This window comes from Lepisma saccharinum, chromosome 14, assembly GCF_977018435.1.
Source record: "Lepisma saccharinum chromosome 14, izLepSacc3.1, whole genome shotgun sequence".
Taxonomy (NCBI): domain Eukaryota; kingdom Metazoa; phylum Arthropoda; class Insecta; order Zygentoma; family Lepismatidae; genus Lepisma; species Lepisma saccharinum.
The window spans coordinates 58,865,929-58,888,398 of record NC_139242.1 but is presented as its reverse complement, the minus strand read 5'-3'; the positions used below and the strand labels follow the sequence as shown (position 1 = coordinate 58,888,398).

The following is a 22,470-nucleotide window of genomic DNA, read 5'->3' as shown; positions in this document are numbered from 1 at the left end:
TTCGTGATTTCATCCTTTAAACGCTCCAACAATGGTATGTAATAATCGCTGTTGATGGTCTGGCCATTTTTGAGGTAATCGATGAATATTATACCATGCGCATCCCAGAATACTGATGCCATAACCTTGCCAGCCGACTGTTGCGTCTTTCCACGCTTTGGATTCGGTTCATCACGTGCAGTCCACTCGGCTGACTGTCGATTGGACTCTGGAGTGTAGTTATGGAGCCATGTTTCATCCATTGTAATATATCGACGGAAAAATTTGTGTTTATTACGGTTGAATATCGCTAAACATTGCTCCGAAACGTTGTTGCTTTTGATCGATTGTGAGCACGCACGGCACCCATTTTGCACACAGCTTTCGCATGTTCAAATATTCATGCACAATATGTCCAACACGTTCCTTTGATATTTTTAAAGTCTCAGCTATCTCGATCAACTTCACTTTATGATCATTTAAAATTATTTTGTGGACTTTTTTGATGTTTTCGTCGGTAACAGCCTCTTTGGGGCGTCCACTGCGTGCATCGTCTTCGATGCTCATTTCGCCTCGTTTAAATTTAGAAAACCACTTTTCAACGGTTGATTTTCCTGGTGCAGAGTCCGAATAATGTTTATCAAGCCAAGCCTTGGCTTCAACAGTATTTTTTTTCGCCAAAAAGCAATGCTTTATTAACACACGAAATTCTTTTTTATCCATTTTTTCACAATAACAAAAGCTGCTTCACTCACAATGCTATACCTCACGAACTAATTATCCGGAAGCTGTGAAATTTATACACGTATCTTTTGAAGGTTAGTACTAAGTAAAAATCACATGGATTTAATTCTAGTAACGCCATCTATGAGTCAGCCTATGAACTTTTCAGCCCAACTGTTAATCACAATATAATATATGAGTTATTCCAATGTATTCAAAAATTATAATTCAATTAACAGTATATATATTTAAAATATTTAATTTAAGGTACGGAGTTTTACATTAGCCATTTTACCTGGTCAGACTCGAAATACATCTACAAACACAAGTCACACATGTTAAGGGATATACTAATTTATGAAAAATTGTTAATTGTAAGAATTTCACACTCCAATTTAACTAATCAACTTCGATATATCTTATCTTGCAATAATATTCCATTTGTCAGATATATTGTTCTGGAAAGGACACTAACAAAGTAAACGAATTGAGAGATTACTGCTTTATTGTCCAAGCAGCATTTTTTCTTCTTCCTCGATAAAAGTAAAAGCTAACCTGTAAAATACTTGCCTCAGGGCATTTATGTATAGATTCAATGAGATTTAGATTAATGGAAGTTGCAAATGTTTCACTCTACGGAGAAATATTTACGCAGAATTCAAGTATAATTTCTGGAGCCAAATAATTCACTGATAATTCCCAGAATGCAAGGAATTCCCACTGAGTAGCCACCCTGGGCACTGTGTAGTAGTCCCAAGACACAGAACTAACAAAATTATTATTTTACACTGCTTTACCTCTTTGGTTATTTTCAACAATAAGGATGAACAGATGATGAGTAGAGGCATGCATATTTCGTTTTTGACGAAAACACTAAATATGAAATAACACATTCTAATGTTAATTTTTCATGTTTCTGAAAATGATGCGAAATGAACTGCAAAATGCAAAATAGACTCTTAAACACGAAATTTACCGTTTATATACCGACACGACACTTTCTGAAGTTTCCTGTGAGTTATGCAATTCACGGAAAATTGTTTATTTCTGCTGTAAATATTTGAGAAGCAAAATGGACCCCTTTATACAGGAATATATCTAATATTCTGGTAATGATTTAATGTGGTATTAGAAGGGATATGTATATTTTGTGTAATTTGGGATTATATTCACATTTTTTAAAACCAAAATGTCATTTTATATGGCACTTATTCACCACTATAACAGCGAAATTTCATTTTATTTACCGCTTTTGAACCCAAAATTGACTGTTTTTGTACCGAAATTTTGCTTTTTTATTTACCAAAAATATGTGCCTCTAATGATGAGACAAACACTATACATCCGGGCTGGACACAGCATTGAACCTGGGACTCGGGCTTCATAACATTTTACCCTGATCGATTCACCACAGAGACTGGCATCGATTTTAAATTATCAGGAAGGTTGCTGGCCCACTAAACTATACACCAAGCATCGTCGTCTTCATGCTGGTGAATAATACAGAGAGATGGCAAAGAGAAATTAAATGCCTTAAATACGACAACAATGCAAAAGGAAACTTATTTACATCCAGCAATCACAGCATGGGTGTCAAGCGAGTCCTAAATTGATCTTAACAGGAACACTGAAAATTACTACAAATTTTTCAGTCACATTTCAGACATCACTGAAGCAATACTTACAGACACATCGATGTTGAGATTTTTGCAGAGCACTTCAATTTCAAACTTCAGGTTTAGTTTCAGATCTTGCTCTTGATGTAGTTCAGCAAGCACGTTCATTATTGCCATTGTCCATGGATTAGGTGGCTTGAATGCCTTTAAAAAATACATGTGCTCAGTGACAAGTAGACAAAAATTTAAAAAAGTAAATGATACATCCATACATTACCAAATTTGCCAATTTTTACCAATCTGAAAAGTACAGAATCATCTACATCATTATGAATTTCTGGAATAAAGATAGCATGTTTCAAGAGGAAAAATTACTAACATGATTAAGCAAGTGAATAAATCATTTATGTTGTGAAGATTTCTTAAAAAACTTTATATTAGAACATACCAGATTATTCATGAACTTCAAATCAGTATTTTAGTAGTAGGCACAAATTTCACAATTGTAACATCTGTAATTCGGAACAACATACATGTTGGGCTTGCTTTAACCAAAATAACTGCATTTAGTTTCAAAACATACACAACGTGACAATAATGTGCCAATAATTACTTATGGAGCAGAGACTTGCATAATGACAAGAGATAAAAGAAAGATGCAGGCAGTGAAGATGAAATGTTTAAGGAGTATATTGGGGAAGGCTATAAGGGATAGAATAAGGAATGAGGAGATCCAACAGACAGTGGGGGTGGTGAAGCTTCAGGACAGAATAGACTAGGCACAGATGAGATGGTTCGGACACATGAAGAGGATGGGTGCAGAAAGACTGCCAGTAAGAGCTTACAATGCACAAGGAGTGGGAATAAGGCCAAGGAGGAGACCAAGATGTAGGTGGAAAGAGCAGATCATAGATAGTGTGTGTTAGGAGAAGAGGACAATATTGGAGTACCGTGGAAAGAGAGGAGTGGTGGAAGACCAGGAAAAAAATGGACAGGCTTGACTTTTGAATACAAAAAAAAAAAAAAAAAAATTGAAAGAAATCAAATTTATCAAAAGTGGAAAAGGATCAATTCAACTTAATGTAAAAGTTACTTGCCACCTTAAAAACATCAGGAAACTTAAATGAACATGCAGGACCTTTGAATAAAGAATGATAATTATTGTTGGAAAGAACTACCAACAAAAAATGTAACTACTGCCACCCGAAAAGAAACAAAGCAGTGACGCGGTACCATCTCTGCTTCAGAAGCCGTAAGCTTAGTGAATGAAGACAGTGGATCTTTAAAATTAATAGGTTTTAACCATTAAATTGTGCAATGCGAAAATACGAAATTTCTAAATTTCACGCAAGTAATTTTAAACAGCATTTACTGCATCCATCATGAAAAAATGCAGTGTTTCTGTGTGGAATCTAGACAAACAAATGTCACCCATATCACATACAATAAACAAGCAGCCAACAGGAAGTGCGGTCGTAATTATTCATGGCAGCTAGGCAGCCACATTGATTCTTGTTGACTCCTGAAGCCAAGCCACATGATGTGGCGAAAGCTTGAGTAAAATAAGTTAGTGTATACCAAAATTGGACCTTTTAAGTTCTGCTACTTAGTGAAATGACGGCATGTGGTGTAAGTGACGTTTTATATAAAAAATAGGGATGGGACCGATTAATTGGTACTCTTAGGGACGGGACCGATTAATTGGTACTCTATCAGTATCGGCCGATATAGGCACATCAGTGCATCGGTAAAATTACCGATCATTTTAGATCCGATATATCAATAAATATCTGATAAATTAGTGCAAAATTCTGCCATTTTGTTGAATTTTTATGGATAATCTCCATGCTTTACTTTCTAAAAAAGTAAATGTCTACATATGCAACTTCTTTTGCACTGCAGTCACCTTGAAACAATTTATTAAGAACGTCAATGAACCTTTCAGGTTCTTCAAGGACCATTTCTAATTTTATATCGGATTGGTAGAATATAGGTTATTGGTATCGGTAAATTTTATATCGGTACTTTATCGGTATTGGCCAAAATTCCATATCGACCCATCCCTAATAAAAATATACCTCATGAATCTTGATTTTGTAAAGTTAGTCTACATTTAGTAGTTTTCTTTTTAAGGAAAAGCAGTAACTTACCTACCCACTTGCATACATTAATTAAGGAAGAGAATGAAGAATGAACCATTTAGCATTTTAATGTAACATTTGCAATTTTGTATTGAAGAGGTAGGACATAGGTTACATTGGTTTATCCCTAAATCAAGACTAGTAAATATATTCAATTTCAAATTATATCGGTGCCTGTTTTGAAAATAATGGACATTACAGATTATAATTTAGATTTTTTAATTCAGATTTCTGAAATATGGATATCAGATATTTATTTATCTAGTATCCACAAATTGAATAAATGAAAATGCCAATAATGAGATTATTCAGATAACAGAAAATAAATATATGTAATTGTGAAATTCAAGGAGTAAAGAATCTGATATCTGTATATAATTTTATGCACTGCTGGTCATTTCTGCTTAAACATGTACAAGGTGATGAAGTAAGAATATAGAAGCTCCATGTAAATGCAGAATTTCTGGGAGAGAGAGAGGTGGGGGAGGTGTGCAGAATATTTTCCCCAATTCAAAATATCCTGACACGAGATCTGGAGAATGCTGTTTTAGATACTGGGAGAGAGAAAACATTTTTATGAGCAAAATTTTGTCACATGCTAGGGGCTTTTAATGGCTTACCTTGCTTTTTGCACAAGACTCCAGGACCTTAGCCACAAAAGGCACTACGTAGAGAAGTTCTTGCTGTCCCTTGTTGTAAGCTTCTACTAACAATGACTTCAAATCAATGTCAAGCTGAAGAATGGGTTTACTGCGTCCTAAGGTCATCATGCCTAACCAGTGGCCCAAGTTCTTCAGTAATGATCTGTCGGAGAAGTTGGCTATACCTTTATCACTCCTCAGAAGAACCTGTAAAGAACAATATGTAAGTGAAGCTCAAGGTGCATGTAATAAAACATAGTAACGATTTCTTTTAACAAAATATGAAGGTAAAAGTTCATGCTGTAGAAAAATGTGACACTTCGTTGATTTTTATGTGACTGAGAGCCAATGAAATCTATAGGCAAGATAATTTCCTCTGAAAGCAATCATAGGTTTTTAAGTCCACTTTATGCACATACAGGCTAATTGGAACTGGGCCTACAGTTTAAGGTGAGATCTGAACCACCATGTGCCTCCACCAGGTATCAAATCTGGGACCCCTGCGGCATCATGGAGGCTTACAGTCTCAGGTAAGGGAGGGGGGAGTGTGATTACTTATAGTTGGACATCAAGCGGTGATCGTCTTTATATTCTGTAATCAATGTGTCCTGGATTCAATTCACAGTGGAGATATGTAGAATGGTTCAGATTAGGCTTGCCAACCCTCCAGGAATAGGAATGACTAGGTTCAGTATTGCATTTTTATATTATTATCTTATTTCCTGAGGAATCTAAATCACTTGCTATTATAAGGAAAAGTGCATTCTTATCCAGTATTGGATAACGAAGGTTGGCAAACCCTTCTTAATTTTTTCAATTTCCGCAGTAGATATGACCATCACTGCATTTTAGGCCATATGGAGATCTCGTTTTTGTATTTTATTTTAAAAAATTGTTATGTTTGGCAATGATCTTCAGGTCTAGTAACATTTCAAAACATGTAAAATTTCAGTAAATCAAATCTAGTATACATTATTCCTACAAGGGAATTATTTCTGTACTTCAAAGGTACAAGTATGTCAGACAATGCTACCTACCAAAGCCGTGATCTCTCTCTAGTTCAGTGTACTTTTATTAATGTATTTTGGTAAATATGCTCTTTACCGTGGTTTTTATTATTTCCAAAGGTAGGTATTAAAGTCATGCTAATTGACAATAGTTAGTTTAAATAGCCGGAAGATCGCAATAGATATGATCTGCATAGCTTGTCATTGGTTTATGTACAAGTCACAGTTTATAACCCGTAGATATTGAGAGTCACACAAAGGTAATGAGCAATCCTACATACGTGATATCATCGTAAGTTGTAATTTTTCTTTATTTTCACGGCATGAGATATGTTTTGTAATGTTTCTCTTGTTTTTGAGTTACTCTCGTGTTTTGGACATAATTCTTTTGGTTACATCAGTTTAGAAGCTTACAATAGAAGAAAAGTTGGGATCCAAGATGGCGTCGGAAGATAGTGGAAATGATACGTGGGAGAATAAAAGAAGAAGAAGGGATCCGGTAAAAAAAAAAAATGGCAGACTAAAGAGACGTGTCAGGGGAGGTTGATAAAACAAGACCGAGAACTCTGAATCTGGTGGGGCTGCAGTTGGAATATACGGACAATGGTTTAGTACATATATCACAGTTGTGTTGGGGAAAAGGTTGTGATTGGATACCATTGGATATGTTGCCGATGATGAGATATGCAAACTAGGAAAATGAGACTCATCTTGTGAAAAATCGTCTCAACGAGAAAAGTGATGGTTTTGTATCCTTTACAAAAATCCAGAGCTCTGGTGATAATTTAGAAAAAGAACTAGGATTTAAGTGTTAGCACATGCGATACACCGCGTAAGGCCTTTTAACAGACATTAATAAATTAAGCAATTGCAGAATTTCAGTCCGAGCACATGTAGCCAACCAACTCCTGTGACTTTCAAATTTTTATCGAACACCTGTATCTAAGATACAGAAATTGTTATAATAGGTCTTATTTATCGAACTGGGGACCCCTTGATTACAAGGCAATGATGCTACCACTGCACCATTGGGGAGGCCCTAGTAAATATGTAATTCACGCCCCACATCACATCACATCAGACATCTACTTACATTCAACAAGCTGGCTGTTGCCGGCTGTGTTGGCTCGAAAGGTCTCAACCTAAATTGGAATATCAATTTGTGCTAAGGTGAGGCCACATAGACAAGAAGAAAAGAAAAGGTTTCACCCACGCCCTCAACAGGACCCAGGAAGAATTCCGTAAATGGGTGGGCAAAGAAGCGAATGATGATTGAGCCCTGTTGTCAATTTTCCCAGCATTTGGTAAGAATTGGTTTGGCAACAGTGTGCTTGTTCTCAGATTGTGAGGCAGAAGCATGAGCTGATTTCATTTTGACGGATTGCAAAAAGTGCCTTCCCCCCCTCTCCTATCTGTCAAGGGAGGTGTGACAAATGCAACTCCTGCACCCCCCACCCTTTCCCCTTGCCTCTTCGCTGCCTCCTCTCACATGAAGCCTAACCGCTGGAAGTTCAAGGTTACGTGGTGAATGAAACAGTTCTGGAGGGAGGGAGGGAGGGAAAAGTCGCATGACTAGAGGCACATATTTTTGGTAAATAAAAAAGCAAAATTTCGGTACAAAAACAGAGTCGATTTCGGGTTCAAAGGCGGTAAATAAAATAAAATTTCGGTGTTACAGCGGTGAATAATCACATCAAAAGTGCTATATCAAATGACATTTTGGTTTTAAAATTGTGAATATAATCCTAAATTTGATTTAAAAACTGCACTTATTACACAAAATAAACTTACCCCTTCTAATTTCACATTTATGTAGTTACCAGAATATTAAGTTTATTCCTGTGTAAAGCGGTCCACTTTTGCTTCTCAAATATTTACAGCAGAATTAATCAATTTTCAATGAATTGCATAACTCACAGGATACTTCAGACTTCAGAAAGTGTCGCGTCTGTATATAAACGGTAAATTTCGTGTTTAAGAGTATATTTCGCATTTTGCAGTTCATTTCGCATTATTTCGTGACAAAACAGGGTAGAAAAATGCACCTCACACCTTTCAGAAACATGAAAAATTAACATTACAGCATGTTATTTCATATTTCGTGTTTTCGTCAAAAACGAAATTTGCATGCCTCTACGCATGACCAACAGTAAAGCGGGAAACCGAAGTTAGGGCAAATGTAAGATCAAGGTGAACATCCTATTATTTAACATGTCTTTTGCCAGGGGCCTGCATGGCTGAATGTATTAAGAGTGAAAATGTATCCTATCAATCATTAGGGAACATAAAATCTGGTTTTGTACTGTATAGGCACGCATACAAAGAAGTACATAAAGATGTATGTAATACATAAGAGAATAAGTGCCAAAGTTAAATATACCTAAAGGTTAACTTTTACATAGTAAGTGATATACAGATATATATTTGCACAAAGACACAATGAAGACTTGGAAAATTTACACAAAATTTACAAGTTCTTACCCGTATGTTCCTGTAGGTTTCCTTCAGAACCATGTTATTAAGTTCTGGAACTTTGAGCGTGTCCAGGAAGTTGGAATACAATCCATGGAAGTTGAGTTCAATGCTAGCCCGCTTCATTACCAGATATTGGGACACCCATGGCCAGTATTCATCAGATATAATCTCCCTTAACTCATCAGTCTGTAAAACAGAAGTAACAATTATCTCTACACTACAGAGAAAAATAGAGATAATCATCTGAAAACCTCTTATCAGAATGACTATCAGCATTTAAGGTGCACAATACTAAAGTAACAACCTTTCCTAGCAACATTTTATAAATGTTGCCAACTAGGAGGAAAAAGACTAATGTGAACAGTGTTAAATAGTAACAAAAGAAAACATGCGCAGAAACTGGAGAAACATCAAATCTTAGAATAGAATAAGACTATTTGATAGGGAAGAGACAGACTAACTTGCTAATCTACAATTTTCTGCAAAATTCTGGTAAATTTGTTACTTCTTTTACGAATTTAAGGGAACACTCTCATCCGTGCTTGTTTTGTAAAGTAAATGTCTAAATACACAAATATATCGATACATGTGATAATTTAGTGCAAAATTCTGCCATTTTGTTGTAATTTTTATGGATAATCTCCATGCTCTACTTTCTAAATGTCTACATACGCAATTTCTTTTGCACTGCAGTCACCTTGAAACACACATTTATTAAGGAGGTCAATAAAACGATTCAGGTTCTTCAAGGACCATTTCTAATTTTATATTGTATCAGTAGAATATCGGTTATCGGTATTGGTAAATTTTATATCGGTACTTTATTGGTATCGGCCAGAATTTCATATCAGCCCATCCCTAATTACTGCATGGAGCATTCACTTTCAAATATACTTAAATTCACTTATGATAGAATAATGAAAATACTTGTCACAAAACACAAAATAGCACACAGTCTACACACAAAATTAGGAATGGATTTTGCATAATTTCAAGGATATTTTGATTCCGAAGAAAGTACCCGTCCAGCCCTAGTCTTTTTTAGTTGATCTGTCATCCTGATATTAATTACCATGCTTACCTGTATTACAATAAGAAAATAACAACAAACAAAGCATAAAAATAAAACAAAAAAAAGTTTCAACGGGCTATTCATGTTTTTTGAGATCTCCATTTCCCAAAGGGAAGCAAATAAGGTAAAACATGTGTACTAAAATGGTTCCACCTGATGTAGACTAGTTAAAGAATTAGAAGATGGCACACGAACAGCAAACACAGCAGTGTTGCCAGTAATGTTTTCTGTAACCAGAGTGGGTTTCTCGATCTCTTTCAATTTCTTGCATTATACAGGTTACACATGGCAACCACACACACTTGGAGCAAAATAGTCAATGTTTACTACAATAAACTGATATTTAAAAAATAACACTTACCTTTGGTTGCAGATTTAACTGGCTCAAGTTGTTGAAGATGAAAGCAATTTTATCCTGGATGGACTCTGGAGGGGGTGTCATACTCTCTTCCTTCTCTGTTGCGACAAGCAACGTATCGATGTTTGTGGCATTTGCAATAGATGGCTGCAAAAGGAGAAATATCTTGAGTGTTTGTCACTGCGTTGGCTTCAATGCAACGACAATGTGAGACAGACACAAGACCATTGGTGTCTCACCCACAATTAACGAGACAAATTGTTTGAGCAGTTGCTTTTTAATTTTTATACATCATTCTAGAATAGACTTTACGAGACTATGAAGATGATCAATGATATAGATGATAAACCATTTTTAGTGGAGGCATACATATTCCGTTCTGGACAGAAATATGAAATAACATGAGGTACTGTTAATCTTTTAGCTTTTTGAAAGGTGTGAATTACATTTTCCTACCATGCTTTGTCACAAAATGATATGAAATAAACTGCAAAATGTGAAATAAGCTCTTAAATACTAAATTTAGTGTTTAATTACCAACACAACATTTTCTGAAGTCAGAATTATCCCGCAAGTTATACAAAATCACAGAAAAGTCACTAAATCTCTTGTAAAACTTTGAGAAAGAAAAATGGACTGATTTACACAGAAATAAACTTAGCACCCTACTAACTACATCAATTTGTTATTAGAAAGGAAATGTTTATTTTTTGTAATAAGTATATTTTTCAAATCAAATTTAGGATTTTATTGACCACTTTAACACAGAAATGTTACTCTTTTGAACCTGAAATATGCCGTTTTTGTACTGCAATCTTGATATTTTATTCACCACAAACATGTGGCTGCACTTATCAGAAATTAAAAGCCAGGGACCCTTTGTTCTGCTAACCACTAAATCAAAGAGGATGACATTAAAGGGTTACTAAGGCTAAATTAAATGTACAAATAAAACTTATCCCACAAATACAGATCTTACAAAGAATAAATTCTGAACAGCAAAAGTCTCTTGCAGCCCAACACCAATTTCCATTTACACATTTGCCTACATAAAATGTTCAGCTGTTCAAGTGTCTGCTCTCTATAACTCCTTAGAATTTGTCTAGTATTTTTTACAGCGAAACCTCGATCTTACATTTTAGGGGACCAATATGAAATCTGGTCCCACTGTATTAGGTCTACATTCTTTCTCCAGTATGAAAGACCGAGGAATTGTGTTTTTGTTATTTCATTTTTGACGAAAAAATGGAATGTGAAATAACACATTCTAACGTTAATTTTTCATGTTTCTGAAAGGTAAGAGGTGCATTTTTCCTACCCTGTTTTGTCACAAAATAATGCGAAATAGATTCTTAAACACGAAATTTAGAGTTTATTTACAGACGCAACACTTTCTGAAGTTTGAATTATCCTGTGAGTTATCAATTCATGGAAAATGATTAATTCGAGAAGCAAGAATGGACCCCTTTATACAGGAAGAAACTTAATACTCTGGTAACTACATAAATGTCCCATTACACAATTTTAAAACTAAAATGTCATTTTATATACCGCTTTTGATCTGTTTTTTCGCCGCTATAACACCGAAATTTTATTTTATTTACAGCTTTTGAACCCAAAATTGACTGTTTTCGTATCAAAATTTTCTTTTCTTATTTACCAAAAATATGTGCCTCTAATAATTATTCATTTTCCTTACAGATACAAATAACTGCATTTGTACCAGTGAAAAAATGTAGACAATGTTTGTAATGAAACACTGACACGTCTTATAATGGAACATCGATGTTTACAATTTTCATGGACCTGCGACTAAAGACTTTATAATATAAAAAAGCAATAACATCTGGGAATTATTATTTGACGTATAAAGATAAAAGTGTATAAAGTGGAACAATGAAAAATACAGGAATGTAAATTCAAAGTAGCATTACATTTATGAAGGATGAGACTGGATTATCAATAACAGTCTGATCAGTAACTGCTGATAACTTTACTAATCAGATATTTCCATCAAAACAACAGGCAGTCAAAATGCTCTCTCAGTTCTGTTCCAGATGGAGAATGAGAGATCTGATAGCATATGTTTTGTTGTGGTAGCTGAGCGTATCTGCTTGCAGTTGCAACAGGTGTGGACAGGTTTTGGCATGTAGTGTCATTAGTGTTCTGTTTCAGTTAGACCTGAGTGCTGATCACAATTTGAACAGCACGTTAACATCAAGTTCATGCTGTACAAAGTCTGAATTCACAGTTTCTTTTCAAAAACAAAAGTGAATGTAGCCACCTGGTGATACATTAAGTACGTGAATAAACCACTTAAGTTCTTCATGGGGCATTTGAAATTATATATCAAACAGGTAATTTATTGGTATATTATATGTCTGTACTTTATCAGCATCGGGAAGAATTTTGTATCTACAATTTTCTAAACAAAGGTATTGTTGTCACTGGAAGACTAAGTTTGGGCATACTATGCTGCAAAAACAAGTTTTACTCAACTACTGAACTTACCCTTCCTGTAATTGTAGTAGTGGTTGTGGTAGCTTTCGTCACAGTCGTGGTTGTCGTGATTGTGGTTGAGGTCATTGTTTTAAATCCTGTTGTCACGACCGGCACTGGATTTACCATTGCAGCAAGATTAGCTGGCAGGACCGGTCCCTGCGGTTTATGTGGTGGTTCTTGAGAGCGTAAGCCATATTCAACATACTGAAAGTAGAGAAAAATCACCATATTAAAAAAAGATACATAATATACAATTATCCTGCAATAATTCAATGTAAGGAAGTTGAATTTGATGTGCAGATTGTATCAAAATGGGTGATGAAATGATAGTGTTAGGATCCCTTTATTGAAAATACTGAAGACCAAAAGTTTATTATCATCATCACTATTTGGGTGTATTTTTCATTATTGTGGTAGCTGTGGATTGCTGTCTCTGAAGAGAGGTTTACATTAACTTTCCATTGTCCCCTACTGTCACCAAAACAATGCAAAAAGTGAAGTATACAGAGAACAAAAGGAAAAGAAAGATAGAAGATTTGGCTTTACATGGGCATGCATGTCAAGAGTAGTTCAGCTCCAATATGAGTGTCACACTTATTTACATGGTGCTGTTCTGCCAGTTCAGCTGAAAGTGAAACCAGATCCAAACGTAACCATAGGCTTATACAAACTAAGACTTATGAATGTGGCACCTGAATTAGTACTGATATAGACATATCAGTGTGTAAGTACTGCAAATCCTGACATTTTGTTAGTCTGCATATGAATACAAAGGTTCTACAAATACAAAGAGAGTTTAATTTTTAAAACAACTATAATTTTCTGGTAAATGAACTGAGTGGATAAAATGATCTGTGACCGCTGGAGAACAGTTGAGGATCAACTTCCTTACTAGTATTTTTACCTTTCAGGCCTTAAGCATAATACGCTGTGTCATTGCATTCTTTAAAAACAAGTCTGAAGTTTGTGATTTCAAATTTTTATTTGGTTTGGTTTGAGTTGGTGTTTTAAGTCCACTTTATGCACAGTAAGGCTAATCGGGACTGGACCTACAGTTTTTCAAAGTGGGATCCGAACCACTTGTGCCTCCACCGGGTATCGAACCCGGGACCCCTTGATTACAAGGCAACGATGCTACCACTGCGCCAAATGGTTTCACATGCAAAACATGCTGCAAATTATTCCAAAACAACGAGATCAACATGCATCAAACTACTTACAACCCCACCTTCCATCAAAACAAGCCACAGAATATCTCCACACTGCCCTTACTTTCTTTTATACAATGTGATTGCCAATATGGCTTTTCTTCACATTGCTTGCGAAGTTATACTTTGTACAGTGTGATTGAACTCATATAAAAATAATTTTTATACATTTTATAACTCTACAACTTATGATCTGTCATAGATCGGCATATGTTTCTGTATACTACAATGTTCAAGGTTATTATAATTATAATATTTAGAAATAAAGATATATCCAGTTCAAATACACACTTAGCATACTATTTGTGGTTAATTTACACATCCAAGAACTTTCATGGCATTGCATAAAATAAAAATGAGTAAAATTAATAACACTGTGCCTACTGTAATGATAAGCAAATTAGAGTAAATACTGGCAACGAAAGTTTGTGTATTTGCCAAGAGTACAGATATCTTGGTCACAATGTATTCGTTGGATTAGAGGTGGGGGAGTATTAATTGCCATGAAACAAAATATAAAAGCTCACAATGTTGTATTAAGCAATAATCTAGACATGATCTGTGTTAAAGTGACCTTAGATAATAGTATATACTAGGGATGGGACCGATTAATCGGTATCGGCCGATATAGGGATATCGGTGTATCGGTTTATCGGTAAAATTACCGATTACACTGTACAACAAATTTGAGGTCATGTTCTGTCCTTTAGTTGAAAACAGGTGATTTTGACTAAATTGGAGGTGCTGAATCGATATGTAAAATCCGTTTTCTCCTAACACGTACCATTTTTATTGTACAGTCGCATGATATTTTGTTACACAGACATTAGACAGGTAAATCAACGTATACAAACAAAAGACTAAAAAAATGTCTACGAAAATGTCCTTTGGTTGAAAACTGTGAGTTTAAATAAGTTAAAGGTACTAAATCGATATGTGAAGTCAATTTTCTCCCAAGACATACCATTTGTATTGTACAGTCACATGACATTTTGTTACACAGACATTAGATAGGTAAATCAACGTACAAACAAAAGACAGTACAAACTTCTACGGAAATGATAATTGTGAGCTTTTTCTCTTGTATCTATCTGAAGGAGTCTCTCTTATGATAGACCAGCAATATTCAGCAAGCATAATTGCGTTCCATCGTCCACTGAACCGCTTTTCAAATGTTGCAATGTCTTGGTGGAACCGTTCCCCATGTTCATCACTAACAGCCCCTAAATTTTGTGGAAAGAAGTCAAAATGAGAATCCAAAAAATGTAATTTCAGGGACATGTGGCATCCCATGATTTGGAAGCAGTGCACCAAGTTTGATGTGTAATGGGGGAAGAAAAACATCTTTAGGGTTCACGAGTTGTTGATGTGATACGTTCTTGATTCCTGGTACATATTCCTGTCGTGGTGGCCATATTTTCCGCATGTAATGGTTAACTCGGTCCCGGCTGTCCCATTCACACAGAAAGCAACAAAATTTGTTGCATGCCAGTAAGAATTCCAATTACTTTCAGATCTCCACAGATTCGCCACTTGAATGTATTATATTCAATGTACTGCAATATGTCACGCATTACCTCATGTTTCCTTTTTGTGAACAGTATACGCCACTGGCACTAATAGATAAGCATTACAAATATGGAGCAATACTGCCTTCAGACTTATCTTACACGAATCAATGAACAATCGCCATTCTGCTGGATTGTGTTCATGGCCCAACTCCTGAAATAAAGCATTAATATTGTTACAAAACGCAATTCCTCCAGTCTCCGAAAAGCAAGACGAAAAGTTACTCTGTCGCGATCGAAACGTGTTGATTTTGACATTTTTATCCAATAGATTCCATTCTTCAAGTCGAGAGCCCAAGATTTCTGCTTTTGTTTTCGATAGATTTAAGTCCCGTACCAGATCGTTTAACTCTTCTTGTGTGATGAGATGTGGTGCACTTGAGAGGGTGGGTGGCGCGAAGTCGACGTCCTCGTTGCCTGAACTTCCTTCTTCAATTGATGAATCAAATTTACAATTTTCGGGAGCTTTCGGCACAGGTAGCTCTTCACTATGAGCCACTGGGCACCTTGCTGATTCCAAATTAGGATATCGGATGTGATGTTTTGATTTTGAAGAGAAGACCATTACATCTGTCAAACAAAAGTAACAGTCACTTACGTGGTCTTTGGGCTCTCTCCAAACCATTGGTATGGCAAATTTTAGCCCACTTCGCTTTCCTTGCATCCAGTTTCGCAAGTTCCTGGAACAAGAATTGCAGCAGATATGTGGTGCCCATCGCTTATCTTGATCGCCTACTCGGCATCCAAAATAAAGTTCAGATGCTTTTTTGACAACAGGGGTAAGGCTACTTGTTTGACTTTTCAACATCAGTTCACCACATATATAACAAAATGAATCAAGGTTATTCCTACACTGACGGGACATTATGATCCACTGAATGAAACCTCCTTTTCATACACACCTCACTAACAGAAACCCGCCACAAACGTTAAAACTTTACACAAACACCTGCAATTGCAAATCACAACCTTCACATTGGATAGGACAAAACAGATGGCAGCCCTTGTTCGTCAGTGGTGCCAGCACGGTTATTGTTATGTAACAAATTTATCACTAGAGGATCCAGCAAAACGTTTCTTTATGTAACAATGCGAACTGATAGCGATATCATTTTTATCAAGCGCTGAAAAAAAAACAGTTAAAGGAATTTATAATTGTTTAAACGTAATTAATACACATAATGTATAAAGATGCCGTTTTTAAAAAAACTGTACGTGATACGAAGAAGTTAATTGCAGATTCGTGTTTTGCATGCAAAAATACATTAGAAAAACATATTTTTAAGCAAAGGACAAATTTCGTGTTGTACAGTGTTATTTTACCGATCCGATATATAAATAAATATCTGATAAATTAGTGCAAAATTCTGCCCCTTTGTTGTATTTTTTTATGGATAATCTCCATGCTCTACTTTCCAAAAAAGTAAATGTCTAAATATGTAATTTCTTTTGCACTGCAGTCACTTTGAAACAATTTATTAAGGAGGTCAATGAAACTTTCAGGTTCTTCAAGGACAATTTGTAATTTTATATCGGATCGGTAGAATATCGGTTATCGGTATCGTTAAATTTTATATCGGTACTTTATCGGTATCGGCCAAAATTTCATATCGACCCATCCCTAGTTTATACTATGCAATTACTGTGTATTTCACACCTTCCTCAGCAGTAGATGATTATATGTATTTCTATACCTTATTTGAAAACAATGAAGAATTACAAGGTAACAATATTATTATTATTGGTGATTTAAATTTACCATATATTGTAGACTCAGGTTATAATCTGCAGACAGGAGGACCTTCATACAGAGCTTTACATAATTTTTTGAGTCTCCATGACTTGCATTCTATTAATAACAAAAAAATAAAAACAAGAGAACACTTGATCCGATTTTAACTAATATATGGGATTGCATTACAGTCAATACGGACGAATTACCTCTTGTAAGAGAAGATATGCATCATCCGACATTAATTGCAAGTGTGAATTATACAAAAACAAAACAAACTTCAAGAACTAATCCATTTGTAATATTAAATTTTGAAAAAGCAAATTTCCGCCGAATTTCGAGATACAAATTGGGAACCTATTAATAGTATGAATAATGTAAATGACACTGTAGAATATTTCAATGTTAAAGTTAACTTGGTTTTTAATTCTACAGTACCAACAAAGAGAATCCACTTAAACAGTAAATACCCTCCCTGGTTTACCTGAGAAATTAAGGATATGTTAAGACTTAAAGAATGTTACAGGAAACGAATGGACTATGATAATGATAGCAGAATAAAATATAAAGATACTCGTAAAAATGTAAAAACACTTATAAATAGAGCATACAAAGTGTATATAAGGGAAACCGAGGAGAGTATCAAGAATAACAGCAGACTGTTTTGGAATTATGTAAAAAATAAAAAGGGTAGAAATATGATTTCAAACCAAGGTATGATGTACGGTAATACAATATTACAAACGAATCAAGAAATAGTAAATAGCTTTGCTCTGTTTATACTGATTATGTAAGTGCATATGACATAACAGAGGAAGTTGAACTGCAGGTATCTAATCCACTTTCAAATAATAGAATTACCGAAAAGATATATTGGAATGCGATAAAAAAATTAAAACAAAAAAGGCCAGTGGGGCAGTTGGAATTCCTCCCTATGTAATCAAAGCTTGTGCAGAGGTGTTCAAAACACCTTTATGTCTGATATATAATTTAATAATAAAGATGCAGAATTTTCCTAAGTTATGGAAATTAACAAGAGTTTCTCCTATTTTAAAAACAAATGAAAATACAAAAATAGAGAATTATAGGCCAATAGCCATAATATGTGCACCAGCAAAAGTTTTGGAACAAATCTTGTATTCGAGAATATTTAAACATGTTAAAAGTTATATACACAATAGTCAACATGGTTTCTATCCCTGTAGGTCTACCACAAAAAATTTAGTAAATTTTGTGCAAAATGTTTCCGATGCACTTTACTATAGATCAATGGTGCATACAATTTATATCGACTTTGCAAAAGCCTTTGACAAAATTAACCACGACATTCTTTTGCGTAAATTATTAAGTTTTGGTTTAACACCTAATTTCCTAAATCTAATGAAATCATATCTGCAAGGAAGGAAACAATATGTATCATACAAACAATCTACATCTGCTGAGTATGTAGTAAATTCAGGTGTTCCCCAAGGACCAAATCTTGGACCCCTGTTATTCAGCTTGTTTGTGAATGATTGACCGTCTCATGTTAAGAACTCTAAATGTCTTATGTACGTAGACGATATAAAATTATACAACAGAGAGGATTCGTTAAAACTTCAGCCAGACATATGTGTTATATGAATGGAGCTGTGTGAACGATCTTAGTTTTAATATAAACAAATGTTGTTTCATGCAGTTAACTAATAAGAGGTTTACTTCTCAATCTACTTACTCTATTAATGGTCAAGTACTTCCACAGGCAGATATAGTTAAAGACCTTGGTGTCCATTTAGATTCTGACCTGCCTTTTAAACAATATGTCTCACCTGTGACTAACAATGCATATAAAATGCTAGGTTTTGTTATAAGAAGTACGAAGAACTTGAGAGATATTGACTGTATAAAAGTATAGTGAGAAGTAAACTTGAGTATGCGTCTATTATACGGTCCCCTATTTATAAATCTTAAGAAAATAGTCTCGAACGAATTCAAAAAAGCTTTCTAAGATATTTATATTTTAAAAAATATAATAGAAATGAAATGAAAATGCCCTACCAAGACCTACTTTAGGAATGCAATTTCGAAACTCTTAGGAATAGGCGAAAATTGTTGGATCAATTGTTCCTGTATAAAACAGTAAACGGCATGCTAGATAATAGTTTATTTCTTGGACAACTTCAGTTTAATATAAGGAACAATAATGTACGTTGTAGAAATATTTTCATCCCTAAAATTCCAAAAACACAAAAATTTAAGAGCTGCCCGATTAATAGAATTTGTGATGTGTATAATGAAATTATGATTAATAACACTGGGGAACAAAAAATATATTTTACTTTGTGGCACAAAGTTTAATAACAGTTTCAGCACACAAAACAGCTGTGATTGCCAATTGTATGATTGGTTCAGTTGAATTGACTCCAGTTATAAAAATAAACACACCATGAAAAATGTAGGAGGTAAAATTACTCTACGCTTTTCTCGGTAATATCAAAATTTGATAATGGGCTGAAATTCCCATTAAGAAACTTATTTATTTATTTATTTGTAAATTGTTGCTAAGCAACTTATGAAGCATTGCTAGGCAATATATCGGACACTCAACAAAGCTTAAGGAAGAATACCAAAACATAAAAATGGTTTTAGAAAAAAATTGAATATGCTGAACATAAGTGGCTCGTGTGTGTGGATTTCAAGATGGTGAAATTTTTACTAGGACAGCAAAGTTGGTACACAAAATATCCCTGTTTCCTATGTTTGTGGGATAGTCGTGCTAGAGAAAAGCATTGAACGATAAAAGGTTGACCCCCAAAAGAAAATATTAGTGGGAAAAGCTAATATCATTCATGAACGGCTGATAGATAGGGACAAAATCATCCATCCGCCACTGCATATTAAACTTGGGTTGATAAAACAGTTTGTCAAGGCCTTAGATACAAGTGGTGATTGTTTCAAATATGTATGCCACACTTTTCCAGGACTAAGTATTGAAAAATTGAAGGCAGGAATCTTTGACGGACCACCACAAATTCGTACACTTATAAATGATGCCAATTTTACAACTTACATATCTTACATCGAATCTGAGGCCTGGCTAAGCTTTGTGTCCGTCGTCAAAAACTTTTTGGAAATCACAGAGCAGAAAACTACCGCGATATAGTTGGAAATATGTTGAAAAATTTTGAGAAATTGGGAGCTACGATGAGTGTGAAGATACATTTTCTACATAGCCACATTGACAGATTCCCTGAGAACCTTGGTGATTTTAGTGAAGAACAGGGAGAAAGGTTCCATCAGGGTATAAGTATAATGGAAGAAAGGTACCAGGGATGGAGGGATTGCCACATGATGGCCGACTACTGTTGGAGCTTACAGAGGGATTGTCCTAAAAATCAATACAGCAGGAAATCGTATAGAAAACGTTTCACATAGTTTGTTACTTCATTGTGTACATATTTTTTTAATTATTATGATCATAGGCCTATATAAATTTATTTTTATAATAATGATTGTAATCACAAAAATAAATATTAAATTGTTGTTGGAAGTTCATTTATATGTATGTCTTATGTTTCCGCCATTTTGGTTTAGTTGCATTTATTTCATAAATTAGAGCCAATTCAGGAAATATATTATTATATCATTATTCAGAAGCATGAAATTGACCTAAATTAGCTCTCAAACACTGTGCCGCAATTTCACTGTTCCCCAGTGTAATCATTCCATAGATTTTTCAATGCCATTTTTGTCTTACAAGAAAACGTTAAGAGTCAATTCTGAAAGTTCGAATATGTGATAGTTAATACATAATAACTGTATGTATTTATACTCAAGATTATATGATTATTTTTTTTCTTTATTTTATTTATAAACTGTTCTATATGTTTTATGTAATGAATACAATTTGTGACTGGATTGCATATGTATCTATTGTAATTGTAGTTGTATTGTAATATTGTAATTACTATTCATTAATATTAGTATTATAATGATGATGTACGCCTTCTGTAATTGGAGGATATACCTCTGTTGAAGGTAATAATAAATAAATAAATACATTTATTTGATGTGTTATAAACACACACATGTGAGGGGCCGATATATCGACCATCCATAGGCTAAAGGTTAAGAACTGTAAAGATACTTACTTCCTGAAGATGCGCAGGAAAATCGCTGAAATGTGGAATGGCTGCAACGTGCTCACAATACTTGTGGTAATCTTTCAGCCTTGATTTGAAGCGATCAAGAGCAGCAATGCCGAAGTAATACATCTTGCTCCCGTGAGGCTTTCGCAAAGCATCCAGCACAAAACGCAGTGCCAGTCCCAACGCAACATAACTACAAAATAAAAATGGTATACGTATATTAGAAATGTATGACAAGGCAACACTGTTTACTCAAACATTTATTCGGACGTTTCATTGACAGGATAAGCCTGCATTTCTTATTTCTGTGTGTGAAAGAGAAGTTATGAGAAGCACAGCTCATCTTCTCCCACTACGTATGTGCTTGTGGGAGCATATGGCAATGCAATACAAAGGAGTTGATAGGGGAACCACGGTTTCTACAAATATGTGAGCAACATCTCGTGTGTTAATACAGTATGTTCATAAAATATCACTGTTCCATCATGCTAATTAACTGACGGACATTCATAATCTTTCTGTCCATTCATCATCAAAAATTCATGTATGCCAAGGTCTGGCAATATATACTACACAAAGATAGCTTTTCCAATTTAGTATGCTATACACCGCTGCAGTAATTGCAAGAAATAAACAATCAACTTCATAATAAGCTTGGAAAAACATTGAGGAGAAGGAACAGGTATAGTGTGTGATTGAAATATAATTTTCCTACTGTCCGGTGAGTGTTTCCTTTTACCTTATTTGATTTTTACTTAGACCTTTTGGCCCTCCTTGCTTTTATCCATTATATATATAAAAGGGCTAAGTAAAAATCAAATAAGGTAAAAGGAAACACTCAACGGACAGTAGGAAAATTCAAAATTTTCGCTAATTTATAGCATCATCGGTGTGAGAAGAAACAGAAGACGGAACCGGAAGTTGGGGTCCTGCAGAGTTGCCAGGTCCCCATTGAAGAAGAAGCGGTGCGTAGAACGAAAAAAACACTGTTTCGTCACCAGGCTCGTCGTAAACTGTGAGTGTGTAGGATGAGTTGGGAGGGAGGGAGGGCGGGAGGGTGGGTGAGGGTTGGGCATTACTGGGTGGCCTTGTTCAGGCCAGGTGGAGTGGTTGCACTCATGGCCGATATATAGGCCCTCTCCTATCTTTTGCGAACAGAGGTGTTGGCTAGTTGGGGTAGGAGGTGGATGATCGCTACCCGGAAGCAGTCGTTGGAACTGATGTTGTGGTGGTTGGTGTGGACGGCGACAGTGAAGTCCAGGTTGTGGGTGGAGGAGCGGTGGTTATTGATGCGGAGGTTGAGGGCCGTTGATGTTTCCCC

At 35.2% G+C, this 22,470-nt stretch overlaps 1 protein-coding gene across 10 annotated transcripts in view; it reads right to left on the bottom strand.

Moving 5' to 3' along the window:
• LOC145998924 (CCR4-NOT transcription complex subunit 1-like) overlaps positions 1 to 22,470 on the bottom strand; it is a 142,158-nt gene that overhangs the window by 50,415 nt on the left and 69,273 nt on the right. For all 10 annotated transcript variants that reach the window (XM_083135706.1, XM_083135707.1, XM_083135709.1 and 7 more), the window contains 6 exons: positions 21,153 to 21,342; positions 12,524 to 12,718; positions 10,016 to 10,159; positions 8,589 to 8,768; positions 5,080 to 5,307; positions 2,388 to 2,522 (listed from right to left, as the gene is read on the bottom strand). In XM_083135706.1, coding sequence (XP_082991832.1) covers positions 2,388 to 2,522; positions 5,080 to 5,307; positions 8,589 to 8,768; positions 10,016 to 10,159; positions 12,524 to 12,718; positions 21,153 to 21,342 — 1,072 coding nt within the window. The remainder of the gene's footprint in view (positions 1 to 2,387; positions 2,523 to 5,079; positions 5,308 to 8,588; positions 8,769 to 10,015; positions 10,160 to 12,523; positions 12,719 to 21,152; positions 21,343 to 22,470) is intronic.